The following is a 16,452-nucleotide window of genomic DNA, read 5'->3' as shown; positions in this document are numbered from 1 at the left end:
CTTGACTTTTAAGGCAAGTATTAATACCCACATCTAACAGATGGGGAAACAGAGGCTCTGAGAAGGTAAGCAACTGGTCCAAGATGACCAATCAAAGGGAGCAACCATTTTGACCCTAGGACCATGTGCTCTTCCCCCATACCACATGGCCATCTGGGCCAATGTAAAGAATCAGAATCTTTATATTCTTCCTCTTCTCCTAGACACCCTCTCAAAGAAGTCTGATACCTGATTCCTCTCCAAAGATTTAATTGCTCCTCCTAAAAGATTCCCCAACAACAGCCTGAGAGGAGACAAGGAGGCCTGGCATCTGTATTTTGAAATACAAGTAAGTCTTAACTAATCTCTCATGTTATAAATGACACTATTTAGGTCTGAAGACTACTAAAGACCTTGCTAGGAAATAGGAGTAACACGGACAGGAACCTGAAACCTGTCCCTTTTCTTTTACCTGAATCTCCTGAAGACATCACCCCACATATTTCTGGGAACAAGGATTTACACCTTGATTACATATATCTGTCAGCTTTCTTCTGGAATGAAAATGGCCGAATCTGCTCTCAATATAGCACCTAGTAACTCATCTCTTGGAGCACTCTGCAAAATTCATCAGCCAGAGGGTATGCAGGCTTTCTGCCACTGGGAGATGCCTGTAAGGCTGACTAGATGCTATTTGTGCCTCTTGTCCCAAAGGATCTGAGCCCCTTAGGAAGATTCACTCAGGCCAGAGAAGCACTGTCGTCCCTACCAGGACAGGAAACTGCCGTCTAATACAGTCTTTCTCACCAGGACGCTCTTAGCCTCCCCAACCTCAGTTCTACTTCTCTAAGCTTCTGAAGGAAGCTTCCTCAAAGAAAACTTCCATTTGGAAGGAGAAGAAACGGGAAGCACGTTATAACCAAGAAAGATTAGGCCTCCAGGGGCAGAGGGTCAGAAGTTAATGATCTAAAACGTAACAGGCTGTGAGCAATTCAATAAAGCTAGAAATGCAACCCCCAGAGAATACGCAGTTCTTAAACTGCTGCAGCTTACTTGGTTTGGGGGGGAAATACGCAGAAAGTATTCCAGGGCCGTGGACGCGCTGCTGGAGGTTCCTCGGGCAGTCTTCTGTTAGGAGCACGAATACCTGCTGGCTGACTGGCTGAACTGGCCCCTGGAGATGCGGCAGCGCCCAGGAACCTTCGGAGGCTCTGCTCCCCGGCCCGGCGAAAGGAGGGATACTACTCAGGCCTGCCTAACACGGAAATCACAGAAGCAAATGAATTATTATTGTTGCTTGTATTGCTCACTGAAGAAAACTTCTGTGCTGACCGAATTCTAGCTGGAGGCTTCGTTTGGAGCTGGGAAGTATGACCTTTACAAAATTACCGACCTGGATTAGAGATGGCATAGAAGGTGCTCGCACGTGTCGAAACCATCTGGTCAAGTTGAAGAGATGCCCTTGGGGAAATTTTTTCCCGGGCGCACAGTAGAGCCCCTCAGCTGGATTCTGCGTTCACCTGGCCTCATCGCCGCCCGGCCTCTACCCCTACCCAACGCGGCGCGGGCAAATCCCGCCGGCAGCCGGGTGCAGTTGCTCAGGTAACAAGGGATGCGCTGGGGGCCGGCCGCGCAAGGCGAGAGCGCTCGGCCGGCGGTAGCTACCCCTCCCCGGTGCAGACGCAGGAGGCTGAGTGTGCCAGCTGCGCGCTCGCGAGCGGGTCTTTAGCCGGGAAAGCGCGGTTTTCGTGCGGCTCTGGGCTCAGCCAGTGAGAGGCCGGGGGTGTGGCTGAGGGAACGCGCAGGCCGAGTACTTAGGGGCTGGAGGCGAGTCCGGGCTGGTCTCCTCCGCGCTCCCGGGCGCGCGGGTCCACCTTCTCCGCAGCCCGGGAATCATAGAACGGCCGTCCGACTTCATCATGGTGACCCCCAGCCCCACCAGCCCCACCAGCCCCATGAGCCCCGCCGCCTGGGCTGGGAGGTGGGACGCCCGGAACCTCCACGCCCCGGTGAAGAAGAGCCGGCGCCCACGCCTACGGAGGAAGCAGCCGCTGCAGTCGCTTAACACAAGCCCGCTCCCGGGAGACTCTGGCGTTTGCGACCTGTTCGAGTCCCCCAGCTCCGGCTCGGATGGCGCAGATAGCCCTGCGGCGCGAGCCTGCAGCCCCGCGCCGGGTGCCGCCCAGCAGCTGGCGCAACTCGATCTGCAGACCTTCCGCGACTACGGTCAGAGCTGCTACGCCTTCCGCAAGGCGCGGGAAGGCCGCTTCCACCCGCGGGAGTCGCTGGCGCGGCAGCCACAAGTGAGCCAGCTCTCCGCCACCGCTCCTCTTCCTCTCCCGGGCGCTTTCTTTTCCTGCTCTGTCCGCCCTCCGCGGCGCCCTCGCCAGCCCAGCTCCTCTCCCTCCCTCCGCTCGGGTCGGAGCGAGAAAGAGCTTTGAAGGGCCGGGCCACCAGCCTCATTTTACAGATGGAGAAAAGTGGGGCCTGGACGGCCTCAGTGACCGGCCTGAGGTCTCCAAACTGGGTAGCAGGGACCCGGTAGAATGCAGAGGAGTTAGGGCAGTTTCTAGGTTCGAGTCCGGACTCCTACCCACCCCGGCAAGTTACTTAACAATCTGAGGCTTGCTTCTTCATTTGCCAAGTGTGGGGACCCTTTGAATTGCTGAGAGGGTTACACGAGGTAACGTGTATCCGCACTGGGCACAGCGCCAGGCACGAATCCAGGTGTCCCGGCGCCCAGCCCCGCCTGTGCTCGTTCCTCAGCGGCGCTGCGCACCTGTTTTCCAGTTTCCAGCACCTCTCGGCTTTTCCTTTGTTTCCCGCCTCCCTCCGGGCGCGCTGCGGGTCTCGGTGCCCTGTCCCTTCCACAGTCCCTCTGAGCCCTAGACTCAGCGGGCCCGCCTCCTTCCTCCCTTCGGCAGGTGACGGCGGAGTCCCGCTGTAAGCTGCTCAGCTGGCTAATCCCCGTGCACCGCCAGTTCGGCCTTTCCTTCGAGTCGCTGTGCCTGACGGTGAACACTCTGGACCGCTTCCTTATCACCACGCCCGTGGCTGCAGACTGCTTCCAGCTGCTCGGGGTCACCTCTCTGCTCATCGCTTGCAAACAGGTACCTCCTCATGGGGTCTGGGGGCAGCCAGGCTCCCGGCCGCTCTGGCTCTCCAGTGCACTTGACTGAACTCTGCTGCTGCTGCTGCTAAGTCGCTTCAGTCGTGTCCGACTCTGTGCGACCCCACAGAGGGCAGCCCACCAGGCTCCCCCATCCCTGGGATTCTCTAGGCAAGAATACTGGAGTGGGTCTAGGCTCCCTGAACTCATTTTGGCAGAGGTTTGCACACTTGCCTACCCCACAGCCTTAACTTCACAACTCCTCCGCCACCCCACCCCCTCCCCCCGCCGCCGCCCCGGCCAAACGAACAATCCTTTCACTCAGTCCCCAAAGAAAAAAGCCGAGTCTCCACAGCTCTCAGTAGCCTCTCTATTCTAGTCTCGAGGCGGGGCGGGGCGGGGGGAATCTGCCAAATTTCTCAAACCTGTTTTCTGCGCAACGGTAGTTAGAGAAATTGCGCAGAAAGTATACCCCAGACAACTACAGTGGAAGTATGGAGAGAGGAAACCCCCACATCTCTCTCTGGAAGGGATGGGGGGGAGTCCTGGTTCGCCTGAGGGGTTCTCCGGCCCTGGATGCTGCACGAGGGCTGAGTGTCTTTGTGTTACAGGTGGAGGTGCACCCGCCTCGCGTGAAGCAGCTCCTGGCCCTGTGCTGCGGTGCCTTTTCCAGGCAGCAGCTCTGCAACCTCGAATGCATCGTGCTGCACAAACTGCATTTCAGCCTGGGAGCTCCCACCATCAGCTTCTTCCTGGAGCATTTCACGCACGCGCGCGTGGAGGCCGGGCAGGCCGAGGTCTCCGAAGCCCTGGAAGCACAAGCCTTGGCGCGCGGGGTGGCGGAGCTGAGCCTGGCTGACTACGCTTTCACCAGCTACACCCCCTCCCTGCTGGCCATCTGTTGCCTGGCGCTGGCCGACCGTATGTTGCAGCTCCCTCGCCCCGTGGACTTGCGCCTGGGTGGGCACCCTGAGGCGGCGCTGCAGGACTGCCTGGGCAAGCTGCAGCTTCTGGTGGCCATAAACGGAACCTCCCTGACTCATATGTTGCCCCTCCAGATCCGAGAGAAGTGCTCCCTGTCCCCGAGCTTGAAATAAAGTAGACCCTTGGTCTCCTTTGATCCCCTCTTGGCTGTTGGACCTCTCCCGTTGCACTGAAACAGTACAGTACTGACCCAAAGAGGGGCTCTCAGGGCTCCCACTTAGTCTCCAGGTCATCCTGCAGATTGTATAGTGTAAGGTAGTAGCATCTCATTGTTTTGCTAAGAGCACAGAGAAAACCAAATCTCTCCTCAATAAACAGGCTGTCTTGGCGGTTTATCTGAATGTTACAAATGCAAGCATTTGTGGGAAGAGGGAAGGTGAAAGCAAGGCGAGAATAGAAGTGGTCTGTAACTAAGGAGAGCACCTCCCTCCCTGGGGGCATCTCTGTTTGGAAACACCAGGTCCCTCGAGGTTTCTGTAGCCAGTTACAAGGCGAGTCAGGGTCACTTGTTGGCCTGAAACCAGGGGTCCTCTTGTTAGGAAACTGACTGCTTACTCCTAGAGATTCAAAGTGTATGGTGGGGTGTGAGACTGAAAAGAATGCACTGTAGCCCCTGTTGTTTCTGGGGGTGGGAGTGGTAGGGCGTGAAGCACACTGCTGGTGCAGGAGATGCCAAGCTGACAAACTTTGGGACCAGGCAGTCCCACTAGCTAGGGCAAGTAAGAGCTACCTTGATAAATTCCAGATAAGGAAAATCGAAGGCTTTGCAGGCGGTGGTGGCCACTACAAATTGAATCCATTTATCCTGCCGTCACATGGTTGAAGGGTTCCCGCTTGTCTTATACCTGCTACATGTGAACCCACCGTAACAATATTACAATAGTAATAGTGCTTACATGTACCAGGCACAGTGTTCAGCATTTGTTATTTCAGTGCCTCCAACAATAGGCAGAGTCTATTATCCCATTTTTCAGAGAAGGACACTGGGCCACAGAGAGGCTGAACAACAGTGGAGCAACCAGGATTTGAAAGGTGGTCTGAATCCAGAGTTCCACCCTTTGCCACAATGCTCAATTTCTCTCACAGGTTTCTGAAAATGCTCAAAAAAGTCTCTTCCCAAGGCACATGTGGGACAAGTGATCTGCTCAATGCCCTCCATTCAATAGGGACTATGGAGAATGTATTTGGAGAGCCAGTACAGTCACTGCCTCTGGTCATGTTGCAGGAGTCATTTTACAGATGGAAAAGCGAGTTAAAAAATGGGACAGAGGCTTGCTGGAGTTCTGACTCCACAGCTGTCCCACCATCTTCATCCTTACTGTTGGGAATCTGCTGTAGGCCCTGAATCTGTAGCCTGCAAATTTCTTAACCTGAACCCAAAAACCAACCGTCACCAGGGCTGTTCTGAAGCTTAAACTAGATTCTTACGAGGTACTATAAAGTAGTGGTTACATCTGGGCTCTGAGATCAATTTGCTGGATGACTTTAAACAAGTCACATATCTGTGCTTAAGTCTCTCGTAAAAAGGAGAATAACAGTAACACTTACCTGGAAGTGTTGAGGTATAGATTTAATGAAATGTTCCCTACACACCCCTCAGCACAGGTCTTGCCTGGTACATAACAAATCTTCAAGAAGGCTGGTGCAGCCTACACAATGATGGGAAGGGAGATAACACAGAAAGAAAAAAAATAGAGATAAAGCAAATATAGGAAAATGTTAATGCTACCATTGTTCATTGTATTGTTTATCAAATTTTTTGTATGGTAGAAAAAATTCAAGTTGGGAATAAACTGTCATTCTACTGCATTTAGCATAAACCTGAATGTATGACAAATGGTACAAATAAAAAGCAAACTCAAAAACATATTTAGAGAAACTTCCTTGCTCTTAGGCACCCATGTACACTCTAGAGCGAAGAGCACCTGACATTAGGTGTCTGGGACCCCTTCTCTCCTGATAGGTTGATATGCTATGCTTTCCAGGAACTTACTCCTTAGCTCAGGGAAAGGGAAGTGGTAATCGCCAAGCTGTTTGAGGAAAAGCTAGTCTGTGATGGTGAAAAGGAGGAGGAGAAAAATCACACCATCTCTTCCAAGTTCCAGAATACCTGGAGCCCTCAGCCTGAGTGTTAGGGGTGGGGTATCTCTGCAAAAGAATGACTTGAGGAGCAGTTGTCTTCACCAGCATTTACTCCATCACTCAGTTGAAACTGATATGGGTGATTTGGTGCCAGAAATCATCCAGACCAGGATAATCATGCTATTCCAGCTCCCATTGCCACAGAAAATCTATTGCACATTTTAAAATACAATACCCTTATTTTTCTACTCCAGCTTGGAACTCATGATAGAAAATGGGCCTGTTTTGGATCTTGGGATATGTAGAGATCTCCCCGAAACTCAGCTAAGAGCTTCCCCACTCCTTTTACAAACTGGGAAGTCATTAAGGATAGGGCCTGGGAATGGACTAGCTAGTGGCTAGGCCACTCGGGAACCAGAGGAAGTAGGAGACAGATTGGGCAACAGGCTGTGGGAGGCTGGACATGCAGCTGAAAAGGCTTCTCAAGACAACATTAATTTATCCACACCAGGGTCCAGTCACATTACATAAACAGTCTCATCTTCACAGCAACTCTCTTGAAGTTAGTGTTTTGGTTTAATGGTTTTCCAAAAGAACTAGGGTTCACAGATCTGGGGGAGCCTGGGTTCCGTCCGATCCTAAAGCCAGAGCTTTTTCCTCGCCATCAGCAATACCACACCAACTCTACCTGGCTGACCTCACTGAGTTCCTGCATCTATAGGTGGGTCAGAGAGTCTCTAAGTCTCTTCTAACTATATCATTAGGTTGCTTTCCATCTCTGTTAGGGCAATCTTGTCTATGAATCCAGATAACAGGTGCAAATAAAAGAGGATCATGCCCTTTAAAAGAGGACCTTGCACTACTCCTGTGAGGTATAAGACATCCACAAGACGCCCAATAGAGGGTCACAAAGATTTCAACTTCAGATGATTGTTCAACTTGGATGGATGTAAGAGTGGTCCTGAGAGAGACCTCTCACCCAAGCAGATGAAGATGCCCCTTCCTGGGAGAGGCTTCCAGGGTGAGAAAGAGGAGCCAAGACTCCCGCAGTGGTCGAAGCAGGTTGTACGGAAAGTGGCCAAATGCTTGGAGAGGTGGCTGGGGCTTCCGTGGGAGAGACCTGGGTTTTAGGGGATTTGGGGCTGTAGAGATATGCGACCTTCTGTTGTAAAGTCTATGTTCAGGTGCTGCTGCCTGAGAAAGTGCGGGATACGGGTATGGAGAAGGGCTCTAGGCTTCAGACAAAGTGAAGTCAGCACCAGGAGGGCTCTCCTCCAGCCCTTCCGTAATCTGGGGCTGTTCTGGGGAGTCCCCGCTGGAATTCTACATCCCCACCAAATCCTACAGACATGGCGGGGCAAATGCTGGGCTCTGGCTTTGGCGATGGACGCTCCAAGTTTGGTGCTTTGTGGCTGGGGGAGGAAGAAAATGAAATCAGAATCGTTAACTTTCCCATTCCCGCCGTCCGTAGGCGGGAAGGCTGTACCCAGCGTTAGGGACCAGTAGGGGATGTCCTCCCCTTCTCTCTTGTCTGGCGCGGCCGGGAGCTGCGGCGCCAATGCCAGCCTAAAGGGCGCTCGCGGGCCTGGGCCCCGCGCTCCGGGTTCCCGGGGGAAGCCGCGTTGCCAGGTTGGCTTTAACGCCTCCGCCAAAGTGCAGATTGTCCGGGGCTGAAGGCGCCACCTCTGGCGCTCCGGCGCGAGCCGCCCCTCCCGCGCAGCGTCCCCGCTTCTCCACCCGGCCCTCCCTCCTCACCTCCACTGTACTTCCTTAGCCCCACCCCGACCACGCGCCTCCCCGACTTCTGGCCGGCCTCAGAGCCTCCGGAGCGCTGGGTGTAGGGTTGCCATCCCGGCCCGGGCCGCCGCCTCCGAGAAGTCGGCGCGGGGCTCCGGGCCTGAAGTGGACCGGGAGGCAGGATGCAGGAGTGCGGGGGCACCGCGGCGGGTCGCCGGGCCTTCGACAGCATTTGCCCCAACAGGATGCTGGATCCGCGAGGCCGGCCCATTAGCAAGCCCGGGAAGCCGGAGAGGAAGGTGGGGCCAGCGGGCCGGGGCCGGGCGGGGTCCGCACGCTCCCGGCCCCGAGGGCTGACCCGCGCTCACCGTTTCTGTGCCCGGCTAGTTCGCTCCTCCGCGGAAGTTCTTTCCCGGTAGCAGCGGCTGCAGCCGGGTGTCGGTGTTCGAGGATCCCCCAGACGCCGAGACCCCTGCACTGGCAGGTGAGCACGGTGGTCCCCGCTCGCCCCCTCGCGTTCCCCAAGGCAGGTGGGTGGGGCGCGCGAGGCTCAAAAGAACCTCCCCCCCCGGGGTTTCGGAATGTCTGGCGGCAATGCCCGCGGCGAGCCCTTGCGGGTAGTCTCAGGGTCCGCCCGGCGCGTGTCTCGGGTTCTCGCCGCGCAGCGCTCACCACCATAGACCTGCAGGACCTCGCTGACTGCTCCTCGTTTCTTGGGTCCGACCCGCCGCCTGGTGGTGATTCAGCCGCCTCACAGGTACTTCCCCTGGTGGAATCCCCCTGCCTCTCAGTCCAAAGTTCTATTTCCCGAGTTTCCTTAAAGAACCGTTTGGGGAGGGGAGCACAGGAACACCTGAGTAGCAAGGAGAGATGTCCTGCAGGAATCCGAGCCGCGAGAATAGGAACTTCTCCCTCCTAGTATGTTAACGGTGGCTCCATTCTCAGAGCTGTTTTGACCAACTCTGCGCAGGGAGGGCTCCCCTGCCAGATGGGTCTCCAGTTCTCCACCCCATCTATTCCTCCGAGCTGCGGTAGAGCAACTCGGAGGTTGCGCACCGAGGGATCAGGTGGGTGAGTGGGAGTACAGTTGGGCTCTGGGCACCAGATCAGCGCGTCCTCTCTGTCCTTCTAACATGCCTTTCCCGGTCATTCATTAACTACTTTCATTCCCTGGATGTCTAAGGAGTGTGGAGATTGGAAAATAACTTCTCCATCAAGACTGGAAAAAACGAAGAGAATTTACAGTTGGAGGAAGCCGGAAGAGTGACAAAAGATTTGAAGAAATCTGACTGAAAACGTTGTTCTCTACAGAGATGGCCCTTCAGCAGTTGGGCACTTTATAAAAGTCCTTTTCACCCTCTGCAAAGGCTACTGTCACTCCCGTGGGGGAAAGAGGCATTTCCCCCGAGAAAACCTATCCTCTCACTTCCATCTCACTCCTACCACTCACCAGGGCTGAGACCAGAAGCCTGGCTCATTGATGGAATATGAAGTGCCCAGAAGGACAGGAGGTCCTAGCTAGATGGCACCTACAAGAAGAGTGCCAGTTCGAGGTTTCTGGCAGTAGGTGCTAGGGACTCCCCAGAGGATATGACCACCTCCTAGAACTGTGACTGGGATGGTGGAACAAAGTGTCCCAGGGTCTAAGTGCCTCTTAGAATTGGGCCAGAGCCCAGGGAGAGTTGGGGTAGGTGGCCACTGAGAGCAGAGACTGGAAAGGCAGGAAGAGTGGGCGTTGCCCTGCAGAGGCTATTTATTCTCTTGTTTTCTTAAAGTCTGGATGCTCAGATTAAAAAAAAAAAAAAAACAACAATACAGGAGCATCATTCAACTGACCCAGAGGGTTACATCACTCCCTTACTGCAACATGTTTACTTTGCAAGAGAAAAAGCAGGCTCTTGCTGAATTTTGGCTTATAAATACAGAACTTAAATTTGACATCATGTTCTGTTTTAGTCCCCCGCCCCTTGCTGTTTGTGTTGGAGAAGTGCCAGGTTTTTATCTAATTGGGAAGATAGTAACAGAGTAACCACAGAAATATCATTGAATTACCTAGGATTGTGTGTGGCACTAGTGGCAAAGAACCCGCCTGCCAATGCAGGAGACATAAGTGACTCAGGTTCAACCTCTGGGTCAGGAAGATCCCCTGGAGGAGGAAATGGCAAACCACTCCAGTATTCTTGCCTGGAGAATTTCATAGAGGAGTCTGGCAAGCTACAGTCCATAGTGTCACACAGAGTCAGGCACGACTGAAGGGATTTGGCACAGCCTGCACCAAGGATTAAGCCCACAAACCAGAGCCCACGAACCGAACCGAAGTCAGCCCATGTCTCTTTCGAGTTTCAGAGAGTTTTAAGGGCAGAGCTCTTGCCAGATGGCCCAAGAGATTCAGTTGTCCTGGGGAAGGTAGAGCTGGTGCAGAAGGAGATACATCCCCAGAGAAAGACTCTCCAGGGGAACCCTCTGGCCACTACACACTCTGGTTATATTTCTCCTTCCTGTTGGGGAAAGTGGACACAGAGAGGAAGTGCTCTCGAAGTGTTTGGGGTCCAGAATGGGCCAAGACCTGGGATAGCACAGGAGAAAGCATTTCCTGGGCACCATTTCCTCAGATGGCCTCCAGTCTTCCTGTGGTAAGGGCTTTTCTCTGCTAAGAGGGAGACCTTTTAGCCCTTGGAAAATGCCTAATTTCTGACTCTTTCAACCAGGGAAGAATCTGTGCTTCAGGATCTGTCTGGGGCCCTCAGTCCCTCCTTTCTAAGCTGACTTCCCTTTACAACGTCAGATCTCAATTGGTGCTCCCTGAAGGAAACTGATAACTTGTACATTCTTTGAAGTTAGAGTCAGATTAAGCTCTGGCCTAGAGAATTCCATGGACTGTGTAGTCCATGGGGTCGCAAAGAGCCTGACACAATCGAGTGACTTTCACTTTCACACTTTCACTTCAGATTAAGCTCCTCTTCTCAGAAGTATCTGAATAGTTAAGATGGGTGTTTGGGAGACGAGTAAGATTAACCCAGAGGAATAAAAAAAAAAGATGATAGAACAAAGATCATTAGAATAGATATCTCTGGTGGGCATATTGGATGCACCCCTCAGATCATGCCCCTTGAGGGACCTCTTTCCCCTTCCCCCTTCCCTGAGCTCTTCATTGGAAGCCAGGCTTTCCTAAAAAAGAAATAAAAGCTAGAGACAACGAGGGGTAGAGGAAAGAGGATTTGAAATATAGGCACCAGCGTTCTGGAGCAGAAGCTCCAGTTTCACTATTTCAAAGTTGGGTGCTTGGGCAACTCGAATTCTCTGAGTTCAGCTTCTCCATCAGGGGAGGAATCACTTCTTGATCTCTGCCAACTTCCTGAACTGCTGTGAGAATTAACAGAGAAAATCAACGTAAAAGAGTTTTGTCAGCTCTTTTGTCCGCGAATTAAGGGAATAAGAAATTTCCTGGCAGCCAGCATTTTACCGTACCCTTCCGTTTCACTCACTCAGGCACATTGCAGGAACCCAGGGGAGCGTCCAGTCCACAATGTTAGAGGTGCATCACCCTGGACGGGAAAAGTCAACTCCAACTTTTTGAGAAGCAAAAGAGCAATAGAGACCACGCCAGCTGCGTGCTGAACAGAAGCACTTTCCACATAGCATTCTTGGCCCATCATATCTTAACCGACCTTTTCCCTTTCTTGGTGCGGACGGGTGGTTTTAGTTGTGATTGAGCCTTCTCGGGTTATGTGGCCTGGAGTTACTGTTTTGGATGCCCCTGTACGCCGGCAGATCTTGGGAGCAAGGACGGAGTGTTTGCACATCGTGCTCCCAGCTTTTAGAGCTGTGGCCCCTTGGCCTGTGAGAGGTAAGTCTGAGCTGGAAGTCTGCGGCCTCACTAGGAACGCGTAGGGTTGGCTGGTGGCGGGCCAATGAGGCGGCGCGGGACAGTGCCGGCTGCCGGAGGCCAGGCCCGAGGCGGCGGAGGTGAGCTGAACGCAGTTTCAGCGCCGGGCAGGACCCTCGCAGCAGGGTCCCCACCAGGAGGTGCAAGCCTCCTGGATTCCGCGCCTGGGGCGGGGCTTTGATTTTCAGGTATAAGTTTCCACAGTGAACTCGTTTGCGTGCAGACCTGTCACCGAGTCCCGGAGGTTAGCTGACCGTCTAGGAGGTGTTCGAGACCCGCCAGGCTTAACATTAACTAGTTTTCACCTCTGGTTTATTTCAGAGCCATTCCCTGCAAACAGCAGAGGACTTCGATCTGCAGGATTTCAGAGACACCGTGGATAATCTCATTGCAGGCAAGTGCAGTTTCTGCAGTAAAAATAAAGCGAGGGTGTCCTCCACCCCTCAAATCCTACAAGTTCGAATTTCGTGGCCCTGAAGGTGGTAAACTGTGTACCTATTAACAACTCGCCAGCAACTCATCGAAGTGACAGGCTCTTCCATATTTAGGGGATCTCCTCCCTTTTCCTTACGGAGAAGATGAATTGCATAGCCTTTTCTCTGCTTGCCAGTGCAACTTCTGGAAGAGAGCCCAGCCTTAAGCTGTGACGTGGCTAGGAAGAGCCTGGGTGACAGGAGTGTGCGGAGTAGTGGATTTGTGTGACTTCAGACAAGTTTTCCCCGGCCACTGTGGAGGTTCAGTGTAGAGCGTCTCAACAGGCATTTATTGAGCGCCTGCTGAGAGTGTACAGGATATCAGGAAGGGCCTGGGGATCGTGGGGATTGCAGAGTGAGGGTTGATTTATCAATAAAGAAAAATCTCTATATAAACCCTACACCCGTCGTGACATTTTGTCCCTGTAGTTAGCCAGGCGCGAGTCTGAGGCTGCAAACCCAGCTCCCTCTCTTCCTCTTCATCAGACTCATCCTCTTTGATGTCGCCTTCCCTGGCGGGTGGAGATTTCCCGTTCTCTCCCAGCGACATCCTGCCGATTGGTCCCTGTCTCTCCCCACCGCTGAGCCCGCCCGAAGTGCCCCCGCCAGAGCAGTACTGGAAGGAGGTGGCCGACCAAAACCAGAGGGCCTTGGGGGACGCGCTCATCGAGAATAACCAAGTAGGGACCCTGGGCTGGCGTTCAGGACTCCTGGGGCAGGGGCAGGGCATGGTACTCGGGGACAAAGTGGAGGCTGCAGGCGCAGAGATGTGCCCCTTTGGCACGTTAGAACCAGTGGGTCAGTCCAAGCAGCTGCTATTCCTCCGCTGGCTCAGTTTACAACGTCCCTAAGTGGGAATAATCCTACCCACCGGATTTTTATTAGGGCCACCAATATTTATTGAAGGCTATGTGCCTAGTATTGCGCTTACGCATTTACTTTTCCTCATTTAATACCCACAGACATTGAGCTAGATACTCTTACCAGCCTCACTTTGCAGATAAGGAAACTGAGGTACAAGAAGATTGAACTTCGGAGGCAGAGTCTCTATCTGCCTGTTGCCCAAGTCAGCATTCCTCATCACTATGCTGAGGATTCACTGAGAAACATTCTAAGTGTTTTGTAATAAAAACTGATTATTATTCTCACCAGTGTAAACGTTCTTGGGCCCCCAAGTTTCTGATTAGACGTGAGGATCTGGGTTCAGTTCCTGCCGAGTGTACAGAAGAGAGCACGGGAGCCTACAGCTCAATGTTTGGGTCCCCTCCTGCAGCTGCACGCGACGCTGACCCAGAAACAGGAGGAAATCGCCTCCCTGAAGGAGCGCAATGTGCAGCTGAAGGAACTCGCCAGTCGGACCCGGCACCTGGCCTCGGTGCTGGATGTAAGTGGGGCGCGGGCGTGTAGAGCACTGCAGAAGTCGGAAATATTCCTGTGCACCCTTCACCCCCACCCTGCTCCCAGTGTTGGGACCCAGCGAGGGTCGAGGGAAGGAGAGGACCGCTGGCTGCTTGTTGAGTCACTTGCAGAGGTCTGCCGAGTCGCGCTGTTGGAAGTTAGCCCAGGCCTCCTTCGAGCGCCAGTCAGAGGCGAGTCTGGCTGGCCCCAGGGCGGCGCTCCTCCTCATCTTTTGTAGAAGCTGATGATCACCCATTCCCGGGATCCTGGGGCGGCAACCGAGCCCTTCCTGCTCAAGGCGACGGCCAAAAGGAGCCTGGAGGAGTTGTTCAGCGCTGCGGGGCAGAATTGCGCGGAAGTGGACGCCGTTCTGAGGGAAATTTCCGAGCGCTGCGATGAAGCTCTGCAGCACCGCGATCCCAAGAGGCTCCGACTGCAGCCCGAGGCCCCGAGCCTGGACCGCAGGCCCGGGAACCTGCACGGCGCCTTCCCGGGGTTGCGCACAGACTGCAGCCGGAGCACGCTGAACCTGAGCCACAGTGAGCTCGAGGAGGGCGGCTCCTTTAGCACTCCCATTCGCAGCCACAGCACCATCCGCACCCTTGCTTTCCCCCAGGGCAATGCCTTCACCATCCGGACCGCCAACGGGGGTTACAAATTCCGCTGGATCCCCAGTTGAGCTGGGATGTGGTCCTCCGAAACACTGCCTCTATGCAGATTGAAGCGCCTGGAAGCTAAATGCGGGTAGCTGAAACCTGGTTTCTCAAAACTCTCCCTGCAGGGCCGATGCCACCCTGAAACTTTTTTTTTTTTTCAGGAACAAGAACGTAAAACGTTTTGATACTGATGCACTGTAAAGTTCTGTAAAATATTGTATAGTCCCTCCGCTTTTCACAGCGTGTATGTGTGTGTGTGCATATATCAGTCAATTTTAAAGTATTTATTTTTAGCAGCTTTGAATTCTGTACTTTTCAGAGCTGGAAGTGACCTAAAAACCACTTTTTTTTTTTAAAGCTGTTTTTAATTACATAATACGCTATTTCCGCAGGAAGCAAAAGGAGATTCGAAGAAATTAAGTAATTTTCTACAATCAGACGCGTCATGGAAGTCTTCTGAGTGTTCTCACTACTTTTTTTCAAAGATTGTAGGTCCAGAAGCCAGGTCTGTGGGTGAATGGTTTCAGTACATCACTCACTTCCCTTGATCCATGAAGAACACTTAATTTTGTTACTATTGAAACTTTTCATTGTAGCTGAAGGAATAAAAGATTAGGAGAGGTTAGGATAAAGAATTTCTAATCACTTGTCTCAGGGCAAAAGTGCAGATTCTGAGTGAATGGGTTTTTGGCAAAAACAGGTGCTAAACACATTTGTTTGTAATGATCATTCTTATTATTTTGTAAGATTTATGATAAATATTATATGAATAATATAGTTTTACTTGTCAAACAGAATAACCACAGGAAAAGCAAGCTTTCTTAGTAAAAAACATTTTAAGAAAATGGCATATCCCCAAAAAATGTATTTTAGCGTGTTCATTTTTTTTGGGGGGGGGCAGAAACCAAGTGTGGAAATCTTGGTAAAACTATCTATTTGAATTCCATAGATAAAACTAGGGTACACATTCATGTTTCATATTTCTTGGCTTTATCTTCTAAAAAATGGGGGTGTTACCTGATGCCTTCACTTTGCCTTTTGTTTATTCTCTTTTGAGTGCCATTCCTTTTCCTGTTCTGTTGTGCAATTTTGTGAGTAGAGTATGTCAAGCAGTGATTTGTCCCCATAGCCACAGTCCTCATCATGAGGGCTACTTCTTGTCTTTGGGGGCTCAGCCTGGGCAGGTTTCCAACCCTGTTATGCCACACAGCTGGTTCTGCCACCTGAATGCTATTCTGAATGGAGTGATCAGGTAACAAGCAGGTGAGCTGGGCGGGGTGGCAGAACCTGCTTCTCCAGTTTATCCTGTGTACTGTTATCTACATTGAAATGGCCATTTGGAAAACAAACAAAAAAGTGATAGAACACATTTCCTCATACTTTGTCTAACAAATGGACTCAAAAAAATATACTGGATGGTTCAGAGTTCTTTTTATCAGCTGAAATATCAAGTCACTGCAGTTCAGCATCAGAGGACATAGAAAACAAAAACAAAACCCTTTAACTTGTTTCGAGAAACAGCTTGTTAAAAGTTCTTTTCCTCTCCACTCCTCAATTGGTATTTTCATAATGCGTTAACTTGAATGACAGGAAAGTTAAAAAATTATCTATATGTATTTTTCTACTTGTCTTATGGCTAGAATTTAAAAAATTATAAGGCTTATCAAGAATTCTGTGTGAGGTGGTCGGTGGTTTGGGGCCTTTCCCTGAGCTGAATGAGCCCACGAACCACAGCTTCCTTGACCTGGTGTTTTCCTTACTTCTTTGGGACATTAACCCCTATTAGCAATGACGGGAGCTGTGCTCACTAATATATGTCCTTATGTTCCTTCCATGGTATGAATTCTTGTTACTGCTTGTTGCTGGTTTAGTAGAAAACATCAGTGAGAACAGCTTTGAACCAAATATTAGCCATTTTCTCCATGATTCTTTGAGCTTATATTCAGCGGTGTGATCTAGCCTAGATCATGAAGACATGTTAGCCTGAAATTATTGCAATAATTTCTTCATTTCAAATAGGACCAGACACCATTCAAGATGTTGGGGAGTCAAGCATGAACAAAACCAAGACCTTGTTATACAGAAAATAAAGCAGGGTTTAGGGATAGGATGTAACTGGAATCATTATTTTAGATAACATGGTTGGAG

At 51.8% G+C, this 16,452-nt stretch overlaps 2 protein-coding genes and 1 long non-coding RNA gene across 3 annotated transcripts; 2 read left to right on the top strand and 1 right to left on the bottom strand.

Moving 5' to 3' along the window:
- Window positions 1–463: 463 nt before the first annotated feature.
- LOC120879516 lies at window positions 464–1,551 on the bottom strand. The gene is made up of 2 exons (XR_005724805.1): window positions 1,373–1,551; window positions 464–1,234 (listed from the first exon to the last, which is right to left on the bottom strand). It is a non-coding gene; the product is annotated as an uncharacterized LOC120879516 (long non-coding RNA).
- Window positions 1,552–1,799: 248 nt separating this feature from the next.
- Window positions 1,800–4,215, top strand: CCNO (cyclin O). The gene is made up of 3 exons (XM_040262532.1): window positions 1,800–2,282; window positions 2,904–3,089; window positions 3,700–4,215. The coding sequence occupies exons 1-3, from the start codon at window positions 1,899–1,901 to the stop codon at window positions 4,183–4,185; spliced, it is 1,056 nt and encodes a 351-aa protein (XP_040118466.1). The 5' UTR covers window positions 1,800–1,898; the 3' UTR covers window positions 4,186–4,215.
- Window positions 4,216–7,982: 3,767 nt separating this feature from the next.
- MCIDAS (multiciliate differentiation and DNA synthesis associated cell cycle protein) lies at window positions 7,983–15,802 on the top strand. Its single transcript, XM_040262531.1, has 7 exons — window positions 7,983–8,190; window positions 8,279–8,375; window positions 8,557–8,648; window positions 12,099–12,171; window positions 12,737–12,930; window positions 13,524–13,634; window positions 13,887–15,802. The coding sequence occupies exons 1-7, from the start codon at window positions 8,074–8,076 to the stop codon at window positions 14,325–14,327; spliced, it is 1,125 nt and encodes a 374-aa protein (XP_040118465.1). The 5' UTR covers window positions 7,983–8,073; the 3' UTR covers window positions 14,328–15,802.
- The last annotated feature ends 650 nt before the right edge of the window (window positions 15,803–16,452 follow it).

Source organism: Oryx dammah, unplaced genomic scaffold (genome assembly GCF_014754425.2).
Source record: "Oryx dammah isolate SB20612 unplaced genomic scaffold, SCBI_Odam_1.1 HiC_scaffold_20, whole genome shotgun sequence".
Lineage (NCBI taxonomy): Eukaryota > Metazoa > Chordata > Mammalia > Artiodactyla > Bovidae > Oryx > Oryx dammah.
This window is presented reverse-complemented; position numbering and strand designations above follow the sequence as displayed.